The sequence below is a fragment of the Mytilus californianus genome, unplaced genomic scaffold, assembly GCF_021869535.1.
Source record: "Mytilus californianus isolate M0D057914Y unplaced genomic scaffold, xbMytCali1.0.p SCAF_6, whole genome shotgun sequence".
Taxonomy (NCBI): Eukaryota; Metazoa; Mollusca; class Bivalvia; order Mytilida; family Mytilidae; genus Mytilus; species Mytilus californianus.
This window is the reverse complement of record NW_026262712.1, coordinates 66,005,065-66,023,584: the sequence shown is the minus strand read 5'-3', so window position 1 is coordinate 66,023,584 and position 18,520 is coordinate 66,005,065. Positions and strand designations below refer to the sequence as shown.

At 31.2% G+C, this 18,520-nt stretch overlaps 1 protein-coding gene across 1 annotated transcript in view; it reads right to left on the bottom strand.

Annotated features, from left to right (window-relative positions):
- Nucleotides 1–6,106: 6,106 nt before the first annotated feature.
- LOC127704403 (Bardet-Biedl syndrome 2 protein homolog) overlaps nt 6,107–18,520 on the bottom strand; it is a 28,309-nt gene continuing 15,895 nt past the window's right edge. The window contains exons 14-22 of the mRNA XM_052208444.1: nt 18,085–18,118; nt 17,383–17,446; nt 16,262–16,369; nt 15,496–15,622; nt 14,563–14,691; nt 13,100–13,237; nt 11,036–11,148; nt 10,509–10,657; nt 6,107–8,359 (exon numbers count right to left, since the gene is read on the bottom strand). Coding sequence (XP_052064404.1) covers nt 8,262–8,359; nt 10,509–10,657; nt 11,036–11,148; nt 13,100–13,237; nt 14,563–14,691; nt 15,496–15,622; nt 16,262–16,369; nt 17,383–17,446; nt 18,085–18,118 — 960 coding nt within the window. The 3' untranslated portion in view covers nt 6,107–8,261. The remainder of the gene's footprint in view (nt 8,360–10,508; nt 10,658–11,035; nt 11,149–13,099; nt 13,238–14,562; nt 14,692–15,495; nt 15,623–16,261; nt 16,370–17,382; nt 17,447–18,084; nt 18,119–18,520) is intronic.

The window sequence follows — 18,520 nt, the reverse complement described above, 5'->3', positions numbered from 1 at the left end:
GGATATATTCTTTACAAAGCACAAAAATGTCGGCATTCACCTCAAAATTTAACCAAACCTTTAAACAGACTTATTCGGAAAGGATACACCGGTAGTTACGATACTGTTGTCAATTAGTCATTAATGATTGAATATTTTGGTATTAATATTGATTCACTCATAGGGTCTTTGCATCGGAAATAAACACATTTATTCTAAAACCATTTGTTGGCATGATACGGTTTATGTTCTTTTCATGTATTCTATGATGGTATGATACTAAACTAACGGGAGGAATTGTACTTGATTTTCTTATGATGAAGACATAATCTTCCAATCAGTTTAATTGAGGTCTGGAGCTGGCATGTCAGTAACTGCTAGTAGTCCTTTGTGCATTTATGCTGAGTTTATTTTGTTACCTATTCTGACATCGGACTCGGACTTCTTTTAAACTGAGTTTTACTGTGCGTATTGCTATGTTTTTCTTTATTCTACATTGGCTAGAGGTATAGGGGGAGGGTTGAGATCTCACAAAAAATGTCTAACCCCGCCGCATTTTTCCGCCTGTCCCAAGTCGGGAGCCTCTGGCCTTTGTTTGTCTTGTATGTTTTTTAATTTTAGTTCATTGATATGTTTTGGAGTTTAGTGTGACGTCCATTTTCACTGAACTAGTACACAATTTTATTTACGGTCCAGCTGAGGACCACCTCCGGGTGCGGGATTTTCTCGCTGCGTTGAAGACCCATTGGTGGCCTTCGGCTGTTGTCTGCTCTTTGATCAGGTTGTTTTCTCTTTGACATATCCCCCCCCCGCCCATTTCCATTCTCAATTCTATGAACCAAGACAATGCACTAAACTGCAGGCTCCGGACTTGGAACAGACACATAAAGAATGTGGCGGGATGAAACATGTTTGAGCGCTCAACTCTCCCCCTAACCTGGGACACTGGTGTTACATTACAACATAGTGTAAGAACAAACGTGGCAGGGTAACAACAACAAAAAGACACAAATTACAGATGCGATAGTGACAACTAGTTCAAAGCCAACAACAACATAAAAAAAATGCATGTCTTGTATTTTCGAAAGATTTGTCTATTTCGTCTTTTTACGAGACTGCTAGTATTTCTTATGAACCGCGTCGTCCATAAACATTTTAAATACATATGAGCTTTTTCTGTGAAGTAATGAAACGTTTCAGTAGGTTGGATGTACGTTTTCATCTCTAAAATACCTTCATTTTGGAAAAGTTTGTCTTTATATTGAAAGGATTGTCAAGAAATTTTCACTTCATTTTGAGAAAAGTGGTATAAGTACAATTTAGTAGGGTATATATTTCGACTCTTCAAAATTCAAGAGTCTATCCTAAACTGAGGTAAACTATATGGTCTTCGAAATACCGTTTCGATTCCTAACATCACTGAAGAGATATTAATTGTCGAAATCCGGATATGGTGTACAAATGTTTGCACCTCATGATTGCGGTATACCATCTTTTCCGCAAGTTTATTGTTTTCTGTTTGGTATTAAATTAATAATATAGATCAATTTTGTTACATCTTGTGATCCGTTTATTTGGCAATCACCAATGGCAGTCAGCAGGGTTTAAGAACATCATTTGTTCGACCTGTTAGCCAAATGCGTTTTGTTAAAATATACTTTTTCACTTTTTTGATCTTTTGGAAAATGTTGTTTGTGCTGTATTTAGACCCCTCTACCAAGAAATTTGTTTTGCATGCACACTTATAAAAATTTTATCCAACGCAATCATAGGTTTGAACGTTGTTTTCAATTTAGACTTGTTTATGCATTGTATTAGATATATAAGGCGAAAAGATCGTGTATATCGCCAGTTGAACCTGAAGATATTATCGAGCCATCGTATCTAAATCTTGAAAACATTTTCCAGTATGCAATAAATTCTTAGGTCGACATATCCCGCCCATTCGGATTGTATGACACAAGAGTAAACATGTTTTATTTAGGAATAATTTAAAAAAATCTTCCATATATTGTCTTGTAGTGCATGGGTCTTAAATTTCGTAATAAGTTTGATCAAACTGAAGATTAGTGTAAATATTTTTTTTTGCTTCAAATATTGTTATTAAATAGCAGTTTTCCGGAGACTTTGAAGTCTTATTCATGTTTATAAAACTTGAAGTGTATAAGCATTTTGTTTTGTAACAAGGGACACAATGTCATCAATATAATGACCAATACCGTGTATAGTGGTACTCCACACTATAAAACAATTGGTCTACCGGGAACATTATTTCAGATATTTTCTGATGTTTGGCCTCATTGGTGAGCCTGAATGTTTTAAATGACACACAGGGAGCCATCATTCATTTATTTCTTATTTTCTGATATCAAAAAATCATTTTTTGATATCAGGAATTCGAATTCTTGATATCACAAAATCTATTTCTTGATATCAAAAAATCAAAAATATTTTCTGATATTAAAAATTCGAATTTCTGATATCAAAAAATCTATTTCCTGATAATCAAAAAATGAATTTTTGATATCAGGAATTTGAATTTTTGATATCAGAAAATATTCTTTATTTCTTGATATCAAGAAATCGATTTTCTGATATCAAAAAATAGAATTTTTGATATCAGAAAATCATTTTTTGATATCAGAAAATAGGTAATAAATAGTAAAACGGCGCCTCATAGTGGTTGGGGTTCAGGAGGGTGTATGGAACCAATTTTTTTTCAATTTTCACCATTTTTTTTACAAGCAAGTGTTATATCAAAATTAAAGAAAGCTGATGCAATGTATCCACTCTGTGTTGCAGTGTATCGACTATAGGACTTCTAGGAAAAGTGGAGTTTAAAGGCCAAATACGTATATGTATGTTTTTGGTGTTTTAATAGGTTTCAAGAAATGTGGAGCTGGCTTAGAAATCATCATGAGGAATTGCTTTCTTTTCACTTATCTCTGTTCCTCCATTTCTGTAAGAATAGTAAAATAAGTTTACGGACATTGTCATCAAGAACATACAAGTTGCAGCAATGGTGGTTTTTGTGTAGAAAAGAATATCATATTCTCTCAGAATCTTAAGTGATTGGATGCTAATGGAATAACATCCAAGTGCCGTATATCAATGGTTTATCATAAAATCTTCTCCTCCATACAAATTTTATCGTTGACGAGACAAAATTAAACTAGCAGAAAAAAATATTACGAATCAAAAGATAAAAGATTCATGAATATATTGGTATCAAAGCTCTTGTTACTTATATAATACAGATGTAGTAACAACCCCAGTTTATAAAAATGGTATTGTATTTTTTTTAACCAATGTATGATTTTAGAGTTAAATTTATTAATTTTAGAATGACATAGAGACAGCAACTTGACTCAGCCACAACAATCACATCTCAATACTTAAATTAGATGAGCAGAATGTAATAGAACGTCTCAAAAGCAGAACCAATACTAACATTTAATGTTCAATCGAGACTTTGAAAAACAGAATACAAAAGTACATAAGTAAAGTGAAAGGAATACCTAATTTGATCTCTTCACTTATCTTAAGGCATTGTAAAAAAGTCGTATCAGGTTTTGTTTTGCTTCTTTTGTTAAAGTGTGTAGAGGGGACATAACATGATTTAATCCCTTGGGACTTAAGCAAGACTGATGAATGGATTCTCAAATTCTGCTTGAAACTGAAATGCATGACCGCTGGTGCAACAAAACTCCGAATATGTAAGGTAAACAATATGTAAATTATTCTTAATAAATAGATCTAATAAAAAGTAATAAAGTATCACTGGGGTAATAGATCTTCGTATATTGCTTGATAAATTTTTTTGAAACCAAACACTTAAAGCTTGTCATATATTAAAGATCTATCAAAAGAACCCCTTCATAGACAAACCTGATAAGGACGTAGTGACCTACATCCACATCATTTGGAATCTGGTGTATAGTTGTCTCATTGAAAATCATACAACACCTCCTCATTTTTATACAAAAAAAAACTGTAAATAATTTATGACCAGAGGTCAAAATTCGACCATGACTCAGATGTAAACACATGTTTACCAAATATCCAGGATTCATCATTAGTCTTTATGAATTGAACCTTATAAGAAAAGTGAGTCATGATTAGATGTTGATGCAACAGATGTCATCAGCTAACTGAACAAATAGCACCTGAATTGCCCCTCATGACATTGAAAATTGCTAATTAATTAAAAGTCACTGGGCCATGACCTAGGGGGTAGGGCCTCAAAATAGTCGTCAAACAGATATGTACTGATAGTAATGCAACTTCATACAAAATATCATTGATCTATCACAAGTAGATCCTATCAAACTAGCTTAAGCAGAAAACTTAATATTGAAAATTGCTTATTAATTCAGCCATTGGACCATGAATTAGTGGGCAGGGCCTCAAATTAGTTGTCAAACTGATATGCACTGATAGTAATGCAACTTCATATTAAATATCAATGATCTATCACAAGTAGTTCCTATCAAACTAACTTAAGCAGAAAACTAAACATTGAAAATTGCTAGTTAATTCAAAGTTGCTGGACCATGACCTAGGGGCCAAGGCTTCGAAATAGTCGTCAAACTGATATGTACTGATTGTAATGCAACTTTATATTAAATATCAATGATCTATCACAAGTAGTTCCTATCAAACTAACTTAAGCAGAAAACTTAACAATTGTTGACGCCACTGCCGTAGCTGTCGCCACAGCCGTCGCCGGAAAAGCAATCCCTATGTCTCACTTTCCGCGACTTTCGTGGTGTGATTGCCAATGAGACAACTATAAGCAATTATAGCAACCACAGACTCAACAATGAGAAAAACCCATACCGTATAGTCGGCTATAAAAGGCCCTGACATGAAATATATGAAACAATTCAATTGAGAAAACTCACGGCCTAATTTATAACAAAATAATGTACAAAAAACAAATATGACAGACATGAACCAACGACAACCACTGAACTTAAGGTTCCTGACTTGGGACAGGCACATAATGTGGCGGGGTTAAACATATTTATGAGTGGTCAACCCTCCCTAACCTTTAATGTTAGCTTTCCTATTCCTATGGTCTATTTACAATAGAGGCAGCCATTGGGTTTTGTCTGGGAACAGTATATCTAACAATATATGTCAATATATATGTTCCTGGTTTTGTCAAAGAAACATCAGATATTATTTTTAAATGTGATGTACTAGGGATAAATATTACCAAATTTGATTACAATTGGCCAGATTATTTCAGGCAAAAAGATTTTTGAGAAAATTGGTGGAAAAAACAGTGAATGCAAAGTGATGGAAATAGCTAACCCTGGCCCTTTCTTTTCACACATGTATCACCTGAGAGACAATAGGTCAAACAATTTCTTAGCTTTTATCTTTTTACATTCAATGATTACAAAAAAATGCTATCAAAAACCATAAGTTGAAGTAAGACGACAACACCATTGCCAAAAGAATCTAAACAACAGTCCACAAAACACTACACAGAAAACTAAAGATTGAGTTTGTTGGGTATATTTTTACTTTTTAGCACTTTTTGATATTTCTAAAAAGGGTACATAATTTAAGCTATGAATCCTTCATTTTTAAAATTTTACAATGAATTAGCTGACAAAATGTTTAAATATCAGCAAAATGATACAAGTAACAAGGCAAAAGCTCAGACACAACCAAGGCAGACGAAATATTTTTGAAAATATATATTTAAATAAGTTGAAGCCTTTTTCAACTGTTTTTTAGTTTGTTCTTATGTTGTGCTGTTACACCACTGTTCCAGGTTAGATACAGGGTTGAGTGCTCAAAAACATGTTTAACCCCACAACATACTATATATGCCTTACTGGAATACAGTGGTAGTAGTTGGTTGCTGTCTATTATATTTGTTTTTTCGTTTTGTACATAAATCAGGCTGTTGGTTTTCTTGTTTGAATTGTTTTAACAGATTGTCATGTAAGGGCCTTGTTTAGCTTTTGATAGGGTATGGGTTTTGCTCGTTGTTGAAGGCAGAATGGTGACCTATAGTTGCTTACAGCTACAACATATGGTCTCTGGTGGATATCTTTCTCACTAGCAATCATACCATATCTTCTTATTTTCATAAAAAAACAAAAACAAGTGGTATTTTATGAATTTATTTATTTCATTCAGATACAACCTTCCTGATCATAATAAAAAGAAACTATAAATAGAGGTAACAAATATGTTTGTTTTACCATCAGCAACAACAGACCTGCAACAGACTTAAAATAAATCATAAATAAGGTAATAAAGAGTATAGATATTACATTTTAGACCTAAAATACCATAGTCCTTGCTGCATATTCTAATTCTATTTTTTTATAACTGATTCCGGAAATTTTTAAATTCATGTCAAAGTTGTGGTTTAAAAGTCGTTGATGAAAAAATTCAAAACTATGAAATCAATACTGATATCTTTGTTTTGGTAGATCTATAATTCTTTTTGATTTTTGAATTAAAGGGGCCAAAAATGTGGCCTTAACATACTTTCTGCTTTTTCAAATTTTTATTCCAATTCCTACATACTGGTAATAATGATGCATAAAGAAATAAATTTGCAGTTATGTACATTTTAACAGATAACTCAAATCTGTTTCAAACCCACAAATTTAAAATTCCTGTTTGATGGTAAAAAATTTAAACATCTTTGTGACTGAATTTTTCCTCTAACTTTTATCCTATAAAATTATTTTGATTTCAGAGTTTTTTTTTTCACTTCACAAAGTGTCTGAAATAAGTTTAATAGTAGTAAGCTTTGTCTTTAAACAGCCAAAAAGAGATTAATAATAGCTAAAGCAGCTGCAGCAGAAATTTGAAGGTTACAATATTTAACAAGAAACAAAACTAAAAACAAATAATGAAAAAACATAAATGTTCTTTCAATATTTTAAACACAATTATTGTTGGAAATAAAATACAAGTACATATAAAATACAAATGAAATCATATAAATTATCACAGATAATAAATAAGGGCTTTTAAATTCAAGTTGCCTCCTGAAAAAAGGGGAGGGGTGGGAATTTGATTTTAAGTAAGGTTGGTGATATGTGGACCAATTTCTACAATAGGTATATGATATTTTCTATTGGTGGGAGTTTGAGAACAAGAGGTGTTCCCCTCCTCTCAGGTATAATTGAAAAGAAAAGCCCATGGTCAAATAAGATAAATAAGTTGACTTTTATCAATCCATTCTTAATGTCCTACTCAAAGCATGATTTTTTTGTGCAGGACGTTAAACACCCCAATCTAACTAACTAGTCCTTTTTTTATTTAGTGTATAATTTTATCTGCAGTGATGTGATACCTTTTTTTTTCACTACAAGGAGATTATTTGTGAATTCTATTTTCCTATTTTTTTATAAAATTTCTTAACCTGAAAATTCAACGCAGCGGAATATAATCCCTCAATTATTTTGGTTAAAAATTTCAAGGATTTCTTATATGAAATGGGATGATTATGAGTAAGACAAAACATCTTATTAAATATGAAATCAATACTCATGAATTTTTAGTTTTCTGACAGTTATGATAACTCTTATGCACAAAATATAAATTAAATAATGGTAAACACAATCTCACAGTATTTGCAAACAAAACATACATATTTTATTATTTTATTTAAGCATAATAAAAATCTTCTGAAATCTATAGTTCAGTCAATGTGGTTTGACCACAACATACATGTAAAATATGGACGGATATATTTTGAGATGCAATTTGTAACTACATGTATATCATATAAATACATAAAAATAGCACATCCTTTCTAAAATTACTGATTTCAATATAGTGTTTTTTCTTTTTTTACGTATAAAATCTTGAGACCTTTATAAACAAACACTCTGGATATATATTTTACATCAGCTCTTTCCATATAATAAAAAACATTCCAGGAAAAAAATATGTTATCAATAATTACATATAGCTATTGAGCAAATTTTATTTTAATTATGATAACCCTGATACATATTAACTGAAAAGTCTTTTTAAAGAAAACTTAACTTATTATCTCCCTTATTTTAACACTTGCCTATATATATAGAACATAGTAAAGAATATGAAATATAAAGATTTTGTTACTTGTAATGATAATCATGATGATAGCCCTTTCTTAAAAAAATATTTTGTTTTTGCCTTAGATAACTGATAGCTTTTTAGTGTTATCAGAGGTGTTTTGACTCACACTTCCTTTAAGTCTTTCATATAAATGACTTTCACTGTATATATATCGTTCACTTTTGTGATGATATATCCTATGAACCTGTTTTTATAATTTTAAAAAGTGAACTGACATTGTTACTTTTGATAGCTTGTCTACATGCTGATACCACTTGTGTCTTGTATTTACCAACTGTAAATAAATAGAAAAAATACATTTTAGTATACATTCTTACTTAACCATCGCATTCTGTTACATTTATCCCTAAGCACAGTAAACTAGTAAACAATTTTACAACCAAAATGATACAAATGTTAAATAATTTTCTTGTCAATTGTTATCTTATTTCATCTTGAGCCTTTATATAAAAAAGATGATGAAACAAATATTATTCATTTGAAACTTCTGTAAATTCGATATTGTTTATTTCAAACACTTGTAACTTAAATTTAAATTGAACTGACATGTTGCTAGAAAATAGGTTAACACAAGTATGATTATGGTTATAAATAACACTTTAATTCTAGTAGTACATAATCATTGCAGAATACTGCTCCTTTCAACTTGCAAAATCAGTTCAGTGAAAGTACAAATCCAATACTAACATATGCAAACCCTGCAACTTTCTTTTTAATTGTTTTTTTTTTATAATTAGTAAAAAGAATGGATAACTTAAATTACCAAATGGAAAAGACAGGATATAGTAAATTAGTTCATGACACAAATTCCCTAAATGTAATCTGAATTTTTTTTCTTAATCTTTTACCCTTTCCTAATTATTTTTGATATCTTAGTTTTTTCACTTCCCAGAGTGTTTGAAATTATTTTAATAGTAGTAAGCTTTGTCTTTCAACAACCCAAGAGATTACTGCTGGAAATAAAATATAGTCATAATGTGCCCTGCCAAAAGCTCACACCTCACTCTGAGTTTAAGACTGCCCCAAGAGGAATTCTTTGCTATATGTTAAATGCTACAACGGTACATGGAGGACAGACACAGATGAGGCATTATATCATCAATTAACAAATCATAGATTATAAAGGACAAAGGGATCTAACAAATATTGTCAAGCCATTTAGACAGATATAGGAAGATGTGGTATGAGTGCCAATGAGACAACTCTCCATCCAAGTAACAATTTATAAAAGTAAACCATTATAGGTCAAGGTACAGCCTTCAACACGAAGCATTGGCTCACACCGAACAGCAAGCTATAAAGGGCCCCAAAAATTACTAGTGTAAAACCATTCAAACGGGAAAACCAACGGTCTAATCTATATAAAAACGAGAAACGAGAAACATGTATGAACTACATAAACAGACGACAACTACTGTACATCAGATTCCTGACTTAGGACAGGTGCAAACATTTGCAGCGGGATAAAACGTTTTAATGGTACCAAACCTTCTCCCTTTTCTGAAACAATAGTATAACATAACAACATAGAAAGACACACTATAAAATATCAATTGGAAGGCTTAATTCAATCAAAAGATGCCTGCATAATCAGAAATATTCAAGATGGGTTTTATGTCACATCTCAGATACTCTGAATTCCAATTGAAAGAATAGTAAATACTTCAGGACAGAAAAGCTTTAGAATTACAGTAAATGAATTGGTAAACATTACATTTTCAAGGAAAAACAATGAATTGTTGCAGTAATAAAGCCAGTATTGACTAAGTCTTATATCCATTAAATGTTGTTCTGTTTACCTAAAAATTACATTTATTTTCAGTGTAGATTTCCATTAGAAACCTTTTAAATTTGTTAACATGACATACTAGTTTTTTCTCACGGTCACCTATAGAAAATTTCTTTTTTTTTGTCAATAATCATCTAAAGCAATCAATTGAAGCAAAAGGAAACTAACTCAATTGCAGAGAATAGGTTTTCTGTATATAACAGTATTAAGTATAAAATGCTTTGTTTCTTATTTGAAAACTAAATTTCGAAAAAGGTAAAGCATTAGTGAATATGCTAACATAATGTTACTGTACAGTACATTTGATATTATAACCTTTATCAAATTGATTATATTGATATTATTATTTTATAAACATATTAAATACCAATTAGAAGCCATAAAAGTTAAACATAGAAGCTACCAATATATTTTGTTTGAAATTTTCTTTTTCATTATAAGTGTGATGGGACACAAAATGGGGAGGGGGATTTTGTGTTGTGTAGGGTTAACATGGCAAACCATTCTCCATGCTTCACATTATAACAGTGAAAAGGATGAAACTGAATAATTAGCTTGGACAATAAAGACAGATATTAAAATCCATATACAGCATGATTTTTATTCTTAACATAACATGTAAATTTCAACATACCTCTGAGCCTGCCAGATTTCTGTATAATTTGATTAACAATCTTTAAAGAAGCTAATAACTCCTGGTGGTTACTACATCTTATTTTATATCCATTTATTAAGTCTCTATTCAAATTGTATAATTCTAAATAACCCTTCCGCATGTTCTTCCTGAAATGATATAAAAGAATAGTCCATGTATTAATACATTGGTTGCAAAGAAAAACTGATTTCCCCAAAAAATGAAAAATTATATTTCAGATGTGATATACATCCTGTAATTTCACTCCTCTGTATTCAAACAACGATGAAAGTTGACCATTCAATGACAATGATGTTGCACCAAAACCAAGTTAGTCTTATGCAAAAGTAGGTTTCGGACTAGGAACAGTAAAGTGTAAGAGTGTTTAAAGAATCAATTTGATTACAAGGCAGAGTTGGATGTGAACATGTCCTAGCCATTCTTGCAAATCTTAACATTTGGCATATAAAAATGAAATAAAATATACAGTAAACAGTATAGAGTTTTACTGAAGTCAAAAGCCTTACATGTCTCCCATAAGTCTGGCATCTTCAGCTCTTACCACCATACTTCTAATTAAATTGGAATGGTCAGCCATTTCTGCTGTTAACTTTTGTCGAACTACATGGAATTCATCAACCTATAAACAAACAAAAAAAGCAATAAATTTTCATTTACGCATTTCGTGGTTGTTTGGAAATATAATTAATACAAAGTGAATTACACCAAATTTTTTCTATTTAAAGCGCTTTTTTGAGAAAATTTCCTACATCTTTCTATCAATCTATTTTATTTACTATGAATTCTTTTTTATTCTTAGGCACCAATTTTTGTGGATTTCATGGAAAAAGGGAAATCAAAAATGTAAAAGATCAAACAAGTACAAATTTTCTATTGGTTTGAACGCTGACTTTTGCAAAACCACAAATCAATTATCCATGAAAATAAAATTTTTACTCAATCCATGCAAATTTGTACCCAAGATAAACAAGAGTGCACACGCTGAAATGTTTCGCCTTCTTTACTAATCATTGATATTATGTTGATAGTCCTAAATATAAAGCTTTATTACAACTGTCACATAAACTTAACATTAACCAAGTAAACTAAACATTGACCAATGAACCATGAAAATGAGGTCAAGGTCAGATGAACCATGCTAGGCAGGCATGTACAGCTAACAATTCTTCCATACACCAAATATAGTTGACCTATTGCTTATAGTTTAAGAAAAACAGACCAAAACACAATAACTTAACACTGATCAATGAACCTTGAAAATGAGGTCAAGGTCAAATAAAACCTGTGTGACTGACATACAGATCATAAAATATTTCCATACACCAAATATAGTTGAACTATTGCATATAGTATTAGAAAAAAAGACCAAAACTCAAAAACTTAACTTTGACCACTGAACCATGAAAATGAGGTCAAGGTCAGATGACACCTGCCAGCTAGACATGTAAACCTTACAATCATTCCATACACCAAATATAGTAGACCTATTGCATACAGTATCAGAAAAACAGACCAAAACACAAAAACTTAACTATAACCACTGAACCATGAAAATGAGGTCAAGGTCAAATAAAACCTGCATGACTGACATATAGATCATAAAATATTTCCATACACCAAATATAGTTGAACTATTGCATATAGTATTAGAAAAAAAGACCAAAACTCAAAAACTTAACTTTGACCACTGAACCATGAAAATGAGGTCAAGGTCAGATGACACCTGCCAGCTAGACATGTACACCTTACAATCATTCCATAAACCAAATATAGTAGACCTATTGCATACAGTATAAGAAAAACAGACCAAAACACAAAAACTTAACTATATCCACTGAACCATGAAAATGAGGTCAAGGTCAGATGACACCTGCCAGTTGGACATGTACACCTTACAGTCCTTCCATACACCAAATATACTAGACCTATTGCTTATAGTATCTGAGATATGGACTTGACCACCAAAACTTAACCTTGTTCACTGATCCATGAAATGAGGTCGAGGTCAAGTGAAAACTGTCTGACAGGGATGAGGACCTTGCAAGGTACGCACATACCAAATATAGTTATCCTATTACTTATAATAAGAGAGAATTTAACATAACAAAAATTCTTAACTTTTTTTTCAAGTAGTCACTGAACCATGAAAATGAGGTCAAGGACATTGGACATGTGACTGACGGAAACTTCGTAACATGAGGCATCCATATACAAAGTATGAAGCATCCAGCTCTTCCACCTTCTAAAATATAAAGCTTTTAAGAAGTTAGCTAACGCCGCCGCCGCCGGATCACTATCCCTATGTCGAGCTTTCTGCGACAAAAGTCGCAGGCTCGACAATAAATAAATCCACTGTATTCCATATTCATATCATGCTTTTAAATGACAGAGCTTATGAAATATATCATTGCACTTATTAATTCTCTTTTCAAGCAATTAGTATAATAGGACTTTTTGCAGCAGATGCAGAAAGTTTATGAAGAATTTGCTCTTCATATTTTTGTTGTTTCTCTGAGTTTAAAGTAAGATCATTTTTACCTATCAATTTTCAATAAAACAAGAACCAATACCTTGACCAGCAATTCTCTAAGTTTTTCCATTTCCTCTGGAAAATCAGCTGTGGACTGTAAATCATCAATATTCAAGAAAGAAGCCATTGCTTGTAATACATCCCCTGCCATGTCCATATCATCTGTTTTGATTACAACCTGAAAATGAACACATGAAAATAATGTGTATATTCATACTCACACCTTTGAGTGTGAATATCAGCTAACTTCTAGGGCAGTTAACTTGTGAGTGAATTTTGATCTTACTTCTCATATTGGATACTGGCAGTATTATCTTTAGTTTTTGATCAAATGGTCATTCTTTTTCTGCACTTTAGTAAACATAAGAAGAATCCAGTGTAATTTGATTAAGTGACATCCAGAATTTTGCCATCATACATAAAAGTTGGTAGGACAAGGAAATATTCAATAATGGTCCTTTGTATCCAAATATGTATCTAACTTATATTATTGTATCCATACTTATTCATGCAGACCTTAAAACACATTACATTCAAACTACTTGTTTTGGTTTCTTGGATGTATTTAAGCAAATACAGGATCCTTTTCATAATCAAATCTTATTATTTTTCCTAAAAAAAATAGACAAACCTTTGCCTACTTTTAAACATATAAAATTGCTAAAAATGGAAATCAGTTATTTAGTGGCAAAAAAAGGGGCAAAAGCCATGTTAGCTACAAATTAAACAAAAGATAAAATGTGATTTTTTTTTGTTTCAAACATTTTTTAAAGCTGAATATAGAAATAATATTTCGCTAATAGCAGTCAGTTTTGTTCAATTTTGTCATAATAAGCTAAAAAAACATTGCTGATGTATTATTGGCTTGCAAGTCAATAATTCAACTCATTTGAATCCATATTCATGTAACCTTCAATTTATCCTTTAGTGGAGTTGAGGTGCACATGTGTCCACCCGAATGTGGTGTCATGTTGTCCTCACGTTCATTTATTAAAAGAGAAAAGAATATCAACATCGAAAAGTGAAACAAGGGAGACACCAGGAATAACCATTTAGTTGACTGATACAACCCACAAAAAAACTATCATTCTTATGCAAATAAAACAATGATTTACATATATTTTTAACCTATAACTGGAGATCAAACAGACCATAAAAAATTGTATTTATTTGATTGCTCATGCTGATTTACTTATCTAAACATGTATTTAATTTATGTTCATATTGGGTTATTGACCGTAGGCAGTCTTTGGAGGTCACATAGATGGATAATTAGATAGTGTCTGGTCTAAAATATGCAAGAAATGCTGATATATTATAGCGATTCCACGAATTGTTAATGGTTTCTTTGGAATTTTTGAAATTTTGATATTCTTTTAAGTATGTTATAAATCAAATGTGAGAATTTGTGTCAAATCAGTGAACATGAATTTGACAGCTAATGCCCCTTTCATAATTTTTTAAGAACCTGTGCTATAAAATTCCCCTCCCCTATTAGCTTACCTGACCATTAGTCTCCATTTGTATGATAACGGGACCTGATCCTCGTAATGACATAAATGCTACATTCAAATTTCCTTCACATGCTATATCATCTTGTAAGAGAAAACTTTGGTTTATCCATAACAAAACCTAAAATAAATCAGAGGACAATATTAAATTTAATCCCTAAACTGTACTAGTAGAGTAACACTGTCAGGTGTGTTTGATTTGTAACTAATTTTAATCAGAAATTCATACTACGATCTTTTGTACATGAATACAGTGAAATTTTACCATAGGGTAGATGTCAAAATTTTATAAATGAACATACATTCTGTATGTGCCTGTCCCAAGTCAGGACCCTGTTATTCAGTGTTTGTTCTTTGTTGCTGTACATCATATTTGTTTTTAGTTTCATTGTTTTGTACATAGAATAGGCCATAAATTTTCTCGTTTGAATTGTTTTAAATTTGTCATTTCGGGGCCTTTATGAGTTTTGATTATTGTTGAAGGCTTTACGGTAACCTATAGTTGTTAACTTCTACATCATTTGATCTCTGGTGGAAGTTGTTTCATTTGCAATCATACCACATTTTCTTGTATTTTTATTGTCCTTTGAAGATCATATGTTAACAACAATCCTGATAGAATCACTTTAATAGTAAACCAACTAACTTTTTTGCAAGCAATTTATTTACTTTCACAAGTAAAAGAACAAAAAGAAATATGTTTAAACGCAAATCTTCCCTTATATAGAGACATCAAAATAGAAAATTAGAAAATTTCGGGAAAAAATTAGTGTTTAATCACCCCCCCCCCCAAAAAAAAATAAAGTATCAGGGAAAATAAGTTTGTTTACAGTATATCATGATTTTCTTAATTTGCTAAGTGAATTAAAAACATTAACAAGCATTTTTTTAGTATAATCAGATCTCAGGTTGAAAATACACATACCCTTTGAACTCTGTCATTGACTTGATATGTGACGGAACTCTTTGGTTCTGGAATGTCAGGTTTACATAAAGCATACATAGAAAATCTTGGCAACTGTCGCGTCAATTCAAATACATGGTATTGTCCACTGAAACGGAAGAGGAAGATTGATCTACATGATACAAAGCATAAAACATATATACAGAATGAACAAAATTATTCAAAAGCTGACTAATATCAAAATGAGAAAACACAAATTTTTAATGAACAAAATTTGGGAAATTCTTGAAATACAAAGGCAAAACTTACTAGGTGTATGAATTGTTTAATTCACAATATAACATGAGCAGTGGTCACAAAATTAGAAAAATAATCTTAATTAAATGGGAGGGTACTGTCATCCCTTGGAAGATACTAGATTCAGTTAAAGGACACTTAAGTTACTAGACAAAATGTGAAAATATGGATAGACAACAGTTGACTAAAATCATAGTCAAACTTAGATTTATTACCAACCCATGTTTAGATAGGTAGATCTATTGGCAAGTTTTTAGATGTCATATTATGTAAATTGAATTTACTGTCGATTCATTATTATTCATGGGGTTACAATTTTTGTGAATTCATGGACAAAGATGAACCCCAAATTTACATGTCCAACAAACTAAAAATTTCCTATTGGCATGCATGTAGACTTCTGCAAAATCATGAAATCAAGTATCCATGAAAATACTATTATTCATCAATTGATACCATTGAAAAATAAATGAATCTGCAGTACACTTACCTGGATTTATAACCCACAAATGCTTTAATATGTAGATCAACTGGTAGATCTTTGGGCGGTACTATAGGACATTTCAAACAATTGGATAATATACTGGGATGTGGATGTCTGAAAGTAAATATTTTTGTTAAAATTGTAAACCTTCTACTTTTATATTGGATATACATCAGTTTTTTTTTTATCAAGGAATCAAAGCAAAGTGCACAAAATTAAAGAAGAATACTGAAATTATAAAATAAAGTAGTAAAAAAAATTTCTTTTCTCTTCTTAAGGTTGGTGGTTCTCTCTGGGAACTCTGGCTTCCTCCACCAATTAAAACTGGTGCTATGATATAACAGTGTGCAGAAAGCGGTGTTGAACACCAACAATCAAGTATCTTCTTTAGGTTAATATGTTCAAGTAAATCATATTTGACTATACAGAATATCAAAGAGTTGAATTAACAGCTTAGTGATCAACTTTGTTAAATAACATCTATTTTCTAAAATATGTTTTCGCATTTAACACCATGTTGAACAACACTGGCTTTAAGCCTCATTTTTAGCATTTGTTAAAATAATCAAATTCTAAAATCAATTTCATAAAAGAAGATATTGCTATTACTGTGAACATATCAGATTTTTTTTAAAGACATGTCATTTCAACAGTTTTGTTTTCTGTTATATCTTTGCATGTATTTACTTTATCAACTTTTAATTGTGATACTTTTTTAGCTTTTTAAAACAATTTCCCAAAGTTTCCATTAATGACATTATACACCATAAAAAATGAAAAATAGTAACTGCCTAAACAAGATATTTGAATTTGTAAGTTACTTTTAAATGAGAAAAAGAAAAACAACAGACACAGAGAGGAACAGTAGCAAAAGAGCCTCCCTAGAGCAGATATCTACTTATACTTTTACAGTAAGTACTCTTAGAATTAGGTATTCCAGTCCAAGTGACCCCCTAGTAATTTAACATTCTATATAAAGAGTTGTCTAACCTCACCAATATAATTATTGAAAAAAATGAACTTATTAATGGTATACAAACTTAATAGAAGTAATATTTAGTAGTGAAAAATGCAAAATGAAGAATTTTTTTCTGATTTGTTTTATATATTTTTCTACACCAACTTACACAACATGACTTTCTCCATCAAATATTCCTTCAGCAAATAATAATACTGTTCTAATAATGGTATCTGCAAATATATGAAAACATATTCTAATACCAGAAATTGTTTTTGTATATATAATAACAGCTATTATGTATTAATTTTAACATAATTATAGATGCAAACTATTTTGTGACTACTGTAATGAAAGTTACAGAAATCTGTATTTGACAGATGATTTCTTTCTTGTAGTATAAAAAAAAGTTTTTTGGGGAAGTTTAGGCAACTGGTCTTCTGCATTTGTTTCTAAATCATAAAATGGAAAGACTTTTTGGTCATTGAGGTTTGATGAAAACCTCTAAGTAACTGAGCAATTGGTGTGTGTTTGTTTTGCATCTACATGCATTTTTGGTTTTTCCTTTGATTTGTGTGCTGTGTAAATTGCATACTGTGGATGCATTTATTTTCGTGGGTATCAATTTTTGTGGATTGAGGAAAACTTGCATTTTTGTGGATATTTGATTTCGTGGTTTTGCCAATCTCCGCATACAAAGCCTATAGACAATTTGTAATCGTTGAACATTTAAATTCGTGGTTCACCTGTAATCATGAAACCCATGAAAATTGGTATCCAACGAATAATAATGAATCCACAGTACCCTTTTTCCAATCATGGACAACAACCACTTGTTTATCCTTAGGCAAAATCTATGATCAAAACTTACCATTAGTTGTACCAACAAATAGCTCCACATGTGGCTAAAATAAACAAAGTTATCAAACTGAACAAATGAGCATTGTATTTATAGATTATCGTTGGTCATCTCAACGAGATTGATTTTCTCGCTTGAGCAAGTAGGGCGAAAGTGAGAAAAACAATCGAGTTGAGATGACCAATGATAATCTGTTTACCGCTATTTTACCTATGACGACGTTGTTAATTTCATTGACAACGGCATGTGCACCCTTAGTTTCTAGCGATAATTTTTCATATCACTCTACTGTTCTGAGAAAGGAAATTATCAGTCAGTAAGATCGAAGGAAAATTTCGTAAAATAGCGATAACATATTTATCATTACTTGTCTTATTTTAATATGAAGCAAGCAATATTTTTCTTTCTCTCAAATCTTTTTTTAGCTTTAAATTTGTCTTCATGTGAA